This window comes from Mugil cephalus, chromosome 21, assembly GCF_022458985.1.
Source record: "Mugil cephalus isolate CIBA_MC_2020 chromosome 21, CIBA_Mcephalus_1.1, whole genome shotgun sequence".
Lineage (NCBI taxonomy): Eukaryota > Metazoa > Chordata > Actinopteri > Mugiliformes > Mugilidae > Mugil > Mugil cephalus.
The window spans coordinates 14,283,710-14,292,854 of record NC_061790.1 but is presented as its reverse complement, the minus strand read 5'-3'; the positions used below and the strand labels follow the sequence as shown (position 1 = coordinate 14,292,854).

Here is a 9,145-nt window from a genome sequence, read left to right as displayed (position 1 = left end):
GGGAGATGTATTGAGAAGACGTCTTATCTGCGTTTGTTTTTGCAATGAGAAACACAACAACAGCTCGAGGGCTGCGACTGTGGGTTTTTTAGCAGCGGCCTGAATCGATGTGGAGATAGGGCTGTGAGATAATAAATTTATCCACAGGCTAAATTTAATTTCCTTTGAAAGAGGAGAGTGGAGAGGACATAATTCCAGCTCTTTGTTGTGTGTGTGCGTGCGTGTGTGTGTGTGCAGCTGTGAGGTTTTGAAACATTTCTGAGTAATGGAAGAACAAAGAAAGGCAACTCTTTGATTGTTCGGAAGCTCTCTTTTAATCGGTACAGACAGAAAGTGATTGCAGCAGATATTTATGTGTCTCTTCGTGTAGACAGGCTCAAATAGGTGCGCACATCAAAATTAAACTCACTGCACGTTGGCAGGTTTGACGTAGATCAGGGGTCTTCAGCGTTTTTCAGGCCAAGGACCCCCAAACTGACCCTCTACCTACTATATGTGTTCTACAATAAACTCAGCTTAGTGCTATTTATAAATATACATTATTATTATCATTTTGCATTTGGTATCAGTTGATGTAGATGATCTTGCTGGAGTCAGTTTATATTGAATGTGACTGGTTGCCAGAAGTGCATTCAGCAGTTACATTTTTTGTTTTTTCACTTAACATCAGCATCAACATGAACTCAAATGAATGCAGCAGCTCAATGTTCTTCAGTTAAAAACAATGGTTATGGTTAATGCAAACATCAAGTCCTTTTCATGACACTAATGTCAGCTAGTTTAGTCCTTAGAAAGCAAATTCCTCCGTGACCTGTGCACCGTGCTCAGTCCCCCGGCTCTGTGGCACATCACTGTCCTCAGTCTTGTGCTGAGATCCGTGTTTGTCCCGTGGACAGAAAGGGATGTAACGTACCCAAGACTTGGATCGCAGGTAAGAGGTTATGCCAAAGGGGAGGGCGTACACCTCCTCAGTTCCAAAGGTGTTGTCAGAGTCTTCGAGATGTACTTTGTCCCAGGCTAAGAGGCCACGCTCACGTTTAGTCCCTGAACGGAAACAGAAAAGCTGTTAGAAGAAACTGCCACACTTGTGTTTATGATGGCACACAGAAAAGCTGATTCAGATAATGACATGATAAGTGTTAGTAATGAAACAAAACACCAAACTGCATGTTCACAGTTAGTGTGTTTACATGGACACTGTTTTTTATTAGCAGTGATCATGTAAACACTTGATCCAACCCTTTCTTTCAGGAATATGCAGTGTGGGTTAATCATCTGGTGGAGAAAGTTTCATAGCGGCAGTTGATATTAGCAGCGAAGCTAAAAGTGTGGGGCTGTCTTCATCTATTAATTAAAGTTAATTAATCTGTCAGTCACTGAACCACAGCTGGAATAAACAATTTGCGCGTGTCAATCAGGTATATTTATGATTAATGTTTCCAGCTATGGAAACACATGTATCGTATTTATGGTATTTTATTGCTATCACTTATCAGCTATGTAGATGCTCCATCAAGCAGTGTGCTAATGCAGCCATGATTAACTCCTTCAGCTTACCAGGAATTGTGTTATCCAAGACGAAGCCAAGAAAGCCTCCCACAAACATATTGGTTGTCAGCAATATGCGCAGTACTTGGTCCACCTCTTTGACACCTGAGACACACACCAAAGACAAGACAGAAAACTATCAGTGTGGTATAGTCAAAATGTATAAAATATATATAAAAATCTTGACTGGTACGACTGTCTGTGTTCCAGTGGGGTTTGTTGATGGTGAGTAGTGGGATTACCAACTATATACAATCCTCTCTGTTTAAAATACAGAATACAGATTGGAGCTGTGCAAACTTTTTGTACCTTGCACTTATCCTGTTTTTTCCTCATCCGCCAACAGATCTCCTCAGGCAGACTCCTGCCCACATCTCCCATCGGTTAAAACCGACCTTCCCTTCACACCGACCTATTGGGCTCCGACTGCCTGTTAAACTCTGATCACATCTACTCAGCCCTTTTGTAAATAAATACCCCTTGAACTGCTTTCGGTCTCTCCTACTGGCTCCAGTAAACCTAGGTTTCTAGTGTGTTAATTTTACCCGTTTGCAGGTTGTCCGGATTCTTATGGATCCAGTTTGGAATGACGAGAGCGGAAAACATGGAGAAACCAAACACGAAGATATTCCGAGAAGAATTCATGTCTGTGGACTGTTAAACAAGATGACATTAGCAAAACAGCCCTCGAAAACCGCCAAAAAACAAATGTTATGCTGTCGTTTACCTGCAGATTAGAGATTCCAGCAGCAGTTATGACTCCGAACATGACCAGGAACATCCCTCCAATCACAGGGTTGGGGATGGTGGTGAAAATGGCTCCAAATTTGCCCAGTATCCCCATTAAAATCATGAAGACTCCGCTCAGGAAAATCACTGTTCGACTACCCACCTGTCGCCACACAAACCACAAACATCATGCTATATGTATGCCCATATTCTCCATTTTACCGACTCATGGACATTAAATTATAAGTTCAGAATGAGTATGTATATGCCTTACTTTGGTGATACCAAGTGCTGCCACGTTCTCACTAAAAGAAGTGGTGCCGTTGCCTGTGCCGAAGGCCCCCGCCAACAATGAGCCAACCCCTTCAATGCCAATGCCCCGGTTGATGGCGTGCTTCGGGGGAGGGGGCGCCCCTGACAGCCGGGCACATGCATAGTAGTCGCCCACAGACTCTGCCATGGAGCATATTATTCCAGCCATAAAGCCAATCACACCTGCCAGGCTCACCATCGGCACACCCCACTGACCTGATTGAAAAGTCAGATTAGTGGTTGTTGAGGGGTCTACGGCACGCCTATGGTATTAGTATTAGGGCCACCCATAAGAAAAAAAAAAATAAATGAAAAAATTAGAGGACGTAGATTTGTTTTTCATCATGCATGGTTGAAAAAAGTCTGAAAAAAGTAGAAATACATTGCCATAAAGTAGACATTCAAACTGGCAGTACTGTATACGTATGGTACCACCAATCATTTTTTTCTCATGGGTGCCCCGAATACTCTTCCATACTTCCGTACATATCTTTCAGGGGAGCGTGGTTTTGCCTTGAGCTTACCAGGGTAAGGAAATGTGAACCAGGAAGCCTCGCCCACTACATTTCCCTTCACATCAGTGCGAGCCAGGTAGCCATAGCGGGTTGAATCGGCTGGTAGGACATCATAGATGGTGAGGAGGTAGCAGACTAACCACGAGACCGCTATGCCCAGAAGAATCTAATCAACATCTAATATTAGTATCAGATTTAGTGTGTTTCATCAAATTTGGACCTTGAAATAATTATTTTGAAAATTTGCTGATGATGCGTTTCTAGAAGACATACAGGCATTATCTGGAAGATATAAAACTTTGAGGTGTGCAGTTTTCTGGTCTTGCTGTATACAGGAACCGGGATTGGTATGAGGCGAAGGTACTGAGAAAACAGGATGATCAGCACTGTGGTCCTGTGCATATGACAAGAGGCATGACCATTAAAGAACAATAACTCATATTTGAAGTATTCAATTTGGGGCCTTTTTCTGTGGACTATGACATTACAAGGTGGAATTTAGTGTCGATTGTCATTTTAGTCTGTGACCTCTTGAGGTGAAAGGTCAGAGCTAAATCTACAGCATCTACGGTTACTCACATGGCAGAGATGCCCCAGTGGCTGCCAGCCCTGTCTCCGGCAGAGTCGTACAGAGACAGGCCAATGAGAGAGACAGTTGGGGCGATGGTTAGGGGGCCAATAAAGCGCATGAGAAAGCCGATGAGGCCAGAGAAGCCAACCAGGATCTGGAGGACAGAGGCCACCATGATAGAGCCCTGGAGCTGTGGACAGGAACACAATAACCAAGGACATTAGCTTTAATGTCAGCGCTCTTTCTTTCGCTGAGTGACAATGAACATGATTGGTTACTTCCCAGAGCAGAAAGCACATGTGCTCACTGAATTAATCATGAACCTTGCAGAAGTGCAGAAGTTAAGGATTTGTTGGCCAGCTTTTATCTGAAGCTATGGATGCACATAGTGATGACTCACTGTTCTCAGGCGGGTCTGCCACACTTCTATGTATTCAGGGGAGGAGGTGTTGACCAGGCTGGCATCCTGGGTCCAATCTGGGCACTTCCACTCTGGCATGGACAACATGGCCATAGCAGGAGTCACCAAGGCAAATGTACCCCCCTGGAGGATGGGAAGTCTACAAGCGCAACACAGAAAAGAGAAATAACTTTCTCTCAGATTGGAAAAGAGTTACTAATGAACAGGAATACAGAAGACAATGCAGATGCTTGCTTGTATCCATAATTTTGACACAATCGGCACATAATGTGCACTTAATTCAGTTCAGTTGAAAATAATTCTGAGACATCATGGTAAAGATGCTGCCTTGACGTAGCTAGCGTGTAGCTAACGTGTAGCTACATGTATTATATCTGAAGTAAAATTAATTATTCTTTGTGCTTATCTCCTCTGAATCTAAAAAGCTGTGACAGTTTTCTGTTATCAGTGTGACCAACCTTTCACAGTTTAATCTTTCAGGTTTCAAGTTACTGATTATGGTTTTATGTTGAGTAATAGAGCTTCAAGGTTGTAAGAATGCTGTAGGGAAGCTTTACCTTTATATTTCATTTTAAAAACTCTTCACCTTGTCTTGTTTGGCTTCATTCTTTCCAGCACAACCTGTGTCATTTTACAACAACAACAATAATAATAATAATAATAATAATAATCATATTTATTATTATTATTATTATTATTTGGACAAACTGCATTAATTAATACATTGGACTGAAAGTTAGATTTACTACTGTGAAAACCACAATCATGTTTAAGAAACCCTTTTTATAACTTAGAATGCAAAATTAAAGCGTAAATTACAAAAGCTTATGTACAAACTTTTCAAACAACCAAAACATTTATAACTATTTCCATAAAAATGCAGGAAATGACTGAATAAAGCGACGATCACACAACTTTTCCCTCTTCCTTAGCAACCATTGACACATCATCTACAGGAAAGGGGGTATTTTTGTTTGTTTTTGAGCATTTGAAGCTAGCTAGCAATCTCCGCTTGCTAGCGTTTTGCTTTTCACCGTTTCTCCGTGCACCAGACGCGCACCAGCATGAGGGAAATATGCAGGAAAAAGTGTGGTGTCAATTATTTATAATAAGTCTAGTTTTACTTGGCCTCTCAACACAAGTTATCACTTTCTACAAAAGTTGAAATGCCGATTCAGTGATGCTGCGTCTTGCTGCTCTTAAATTGGTCATGTGATTTGGAGGCACCGGCTTGTTGTCTCTAGTCCCAAAAAAATCTAATTTGACATTTAAATGTTTTGCACCATGCCAATGTATAGCTGATACTATGAGGCAGTATCTGTCCCATAAAACTAATGCCTCATAAGTATATGATGCTGCTTTAAAGATTATTTCCTTGAAAAAGGTTTAAAAATGTTGATGACTCATCCTGTACCAGGGGGCGTATATAAATTTTACAGCCAATTAAATGTTTTCTCCAATGTCCCTCCTTTCCCCAAAGCTTCAGCTCTTGGCTTTGAAATGTTTGGATGGTGCCTGTACATGCCTTCGGATTTGACCACTCAGAGCAGACTGGATTTTTCGGGAGGCGCTGTTTTTAGAACACAAGAAGCATTCGGCAAACCATTTCTTAGGGACTTCACAGGATGGGCAGTGGCACAGACTAACTTTATTATTCTAATCACCTGACACCGAAGGTAACCTGCAGAATGGTGCACAGGCCACAAACAAGGAAAATGGTGTTAATGAGGTGGCTCTGGGTCAAGCTGTCATGTTGCAGACAAAGTCCCTCAGAAAGAATGAGAGGGATGGAGATCACCCCACCAAATGCTGTCAGGTAATGCTGTAGAGGAGGAGAAACAAACAAAATGATGGCATGCATCCAGCCACATTGCCACTAATAGTACACACCTAGAAAGTCTAAAATGCTGTATGAGGCAAAAAGGAATGCATTTGCAACCACTGTCCACAATTACCTTGCAATGTTATTGTGATCAAGTGGAGGAATGTTACTTTTATAGCCCCAATGACGTTGATCATAAAAATATCACCAGCATAGATTACACTCACCTGAATGGCTAGGAAAATGCAAAGGTACCAAGGCGGGACATCAGTTACACAATAGGTTGGTTTATTTCTGTCTTTATCTGAAACACAACTGCTCACACAGTCTTCTTCTGCCTTTGCTTTGGGCTGAGAACGTAAATCCATCTGCATAAGTGCAATATAAAAAAAAAAAAAAAAAATTGGCAAAGATACAGATCCAAAACGACAGACAAACAGGTAAAATAAGAGGTAAAAAATAGGTAAAATAACAAATAGAAGGAGACAACTACAATACAATGAAAGATTATTCTACCATCAGGACTAAGTTCTCCTCACTAAGCATTTCTTAACAAACAGGCAAGAAAACGCTCACCTGGAGACATACCAATGGATTTAATGACTAGTACACATTAATCCAATTTACATAGACCTTGCTGTCGCCTTTTCCAATGGTTGCAACGTGAGAAGCCATAAAATAAACAAAATTAAAAATGTAAAGCCTTATTAAAAACACATTTTTTTGCCCTACAAATGAATTGTGTGAGCTTTGATTAAAAAAAAAAAGCAAACATTTAAAAACTGTCATCCTAAATTACTGCCATCATTCCAAATGAATAACTACTGCATAGCTTTATTAGTAAGCACAAGGTTACGTAAATCTTTACAATAAAACCCAACATGAAGTCAATGTTTCCAAGGCCCTTTGGACACTGGGTAGAAGAACAGTTTTATCTGCCATCTTGTACTCACATCAAATCCGAGATTGTCCTGCCCGGAGCTTTTCTTTTCTGAACGCATGGTGACTCTTCGCTAAATCCTCAAGACAAGGAATGACAATCTCAAGGCGTCCACAAACAGTCAAGGGGGAAATGATTTACTCATTGTCACGTGACGTCACCTTTTATTGACCTTTTAAACATAGTTATTGTGTTGTGTTATTGTGTTTCCGCCTGGTACCGTATGTTCATGCCAGAACGAATTTAGTTGCATTCATGTTAATTATTATATGGTATTCCTGTTGATTATCTACACCTAAAACACAATATAAGTTGTTATGTCACCTTAAACACTGTAAACATGAATGTGTATGTATGTATGGATAGATACATACCTTGGTGGTGGGTGGATAGTTACCACAGTGGGTGGAGGTTCCTTTCTTCTGTAAGCTCAGCTCACGTTAAGGAAAATGAACACATTTTGAGCACAGAGATAACGCTGACAGTTGCTATCTGGTGCTTTGTTTGATCATGGGTTGCATGTGCTGCTTTTCTGAAGCCTTTGGCAGGACAAAATTGTTAGATAAAAAGATTTAGGCCTTCAAAGAAAAGGCGCCTCCCCCACTCAGGCGGAGAATGTGAAGACCGATTAATATGCTGAGGCTGGTGTGGCTACTTATTTGGGAAATTGTCAGATAAAAGCACATTCTGGTTTCATATTGGGAATGATTACAACAGTGAAGCAATTCCAGGGCAGCAACAGGACCAGCTGTGGTGCTTACCCTTTGTCACTCGAGAGGTATTTAATGTCAGGTCGTAGTAACCCAGATTCACTTGGTTTCCAAAGCTCCTGTCAATCCCGTATAGACTGAATCTCACCTATTTTCACTGAGCGGAATTAATGACACTATTAGTGACAGTATCACGGCATAGAACCAGGTCAAAGTGACACAGCACTTATTTGGTACAAAGTAAACAGCAGAGACCTGCTCTGTATGGAGGACCAGAAGTTCCCAAAACATAATAAAAATGTAATGAATTAATTGCTCAATTGAAAACAACAACAACAACAATAATCAGGATTAATGTAGGCATTAAAGAACTAATCAAATCTAACTGATTAATAAATAATACATTTGGAGGCTTCTACACTTATTTCTGTTTATATCAGCTTCCCTGTTAATTTACTGTCCCATTACATTGTTGATTTTTCTTTTTACAATGCATTCATTTTTAAATGTATTTGGTTTGGTATATTTCTTCCTTGGATGTATTTACTGTACTCACCATACATATGCCACTCTTTACGACCTAAACTTAATCATTTGTGTGTTTTCTTTCTACATTTCTTCAGTTGTTTATGGTTCATTATCCAGTATGGTTAATTATACATGTTCGGCAGTTTCAGTTCGCCATAGATGAGATCAAAATCTTCCTAATTTATATTCTGCTTTGTGTGGGACATTGAATTTTCGTGATGTAAGAAAGCACATCATTAACGGCCCGCAAAAACTTTAATGCCACTTTATCATTTTGCGACATTAGCAGGCAAGTTAATTTTTCATGTTCAGAGTTTAGAAAGCCATTTCAGCCAATTTGTGGGTAGCGAGAGAGAGAGAGAGGGAGAGAGAGAGAGAGAAAGAGAGAGAAAACAGGTTCTTAACCCGCTGCGTGTTCATTAAAACACAAAAGTGCTCCTTAACTTGTTTTGCTGTGAGTATTTAGATTCAGAATCGTCTCTTAGGTAATTATTCCTGCTTGTGCAAACTGAAACAACTGTGGCGATTAAGAAATCTTCGCTCCCTGTTTCTTCTCAGCTATTCCCCCTCAGGAAACGTTACACATCAACAGCACCACTGCACAGAGGAATCATCATCTCGCGCTGCGTGACATTCCATCATTTGAAGTGCGACAGCTTTACATTCACACTTCATTTAACGGAGGTGGGACTAAGACTCACAATCAGACGCATTCATGCCAAGTCTGCACATTCACTGACACGGTGGCGCAGACTAATTTAGAATCGTTCCGGCAGAAAGAGGCGAACCGCGCAGACGTAAACACAGGGGTTGAAAACAGCAAAGAACATTGTGTCAGCAGACGTCACAGCACATAAAGTATTGGTTGATGCGGCAGTGCGCCATGGTGGATCGCTGAAGCCTTGGACGTATAAAGGCTGAACATCCAATTGGACGCTCTACAGCCTGAATTTTTATTCTTGTGTCACGTACTTTGTGCATGCACATGTGTGAACAGGTGATTCAGAAGGACATAGCCAGTTTTATGTATTCAGTAGGGCGATCACAGG

General features: G+C 40.9%; 1 protein-coding gene across 2 annotated transcripts; it reads right to left on the bottom strand.

Annotated features, from left to right (window-relative positions):
- Window positions 1–290: 290 nt before the first annotated feature.
- Window positions 291–7,008, bottom strand: LOC124998602 (solute carrier family 23 member 1-like). Of its 2 annotated transcripts, XM_047573008.1 has the most exons (12): window positions 6,872–7,008; window positions 6,146–6,286; window positions 5,761–5,918; window positions 4,076–4,235; window positions 3,684–3,865; window positions 3,378–3,498; window positions 3,114–3,270; window positions 2,552–2,805; window positions 2,276–2,440; window positions 2,094–2,202; window positions 1,558–1,653; window positions 291–1,044 (listed from the first exon to the last, which is right to left on the bottom strand). In XM_047573008.1, the coding sequence occupies exons 1-12, from the start codon at window positions 6,917–6,919 to the stop codon at window positions 788–790; spliced, it is 1,848 nt and encodes a 615-aa protein (XP_047428964.1). In that variant the 5' UTR covers window positions 6,920–7,008; the 3' UTR covers window positions 291–787. The 2 variants fall into 2 exon arrangements, with proteins under 2 accessions (XP_047428964.1, XP_047428965.1); XM_047573009.1 differs by lacking the exons at window positions 5,761–5,918; window positions 6,872–7,008 and having other exon boundaries at window positions 6,146–6,280.
- Between the last annotated feature and the right edge of the window lie 2,137 nt (window positions 7,009–9,145).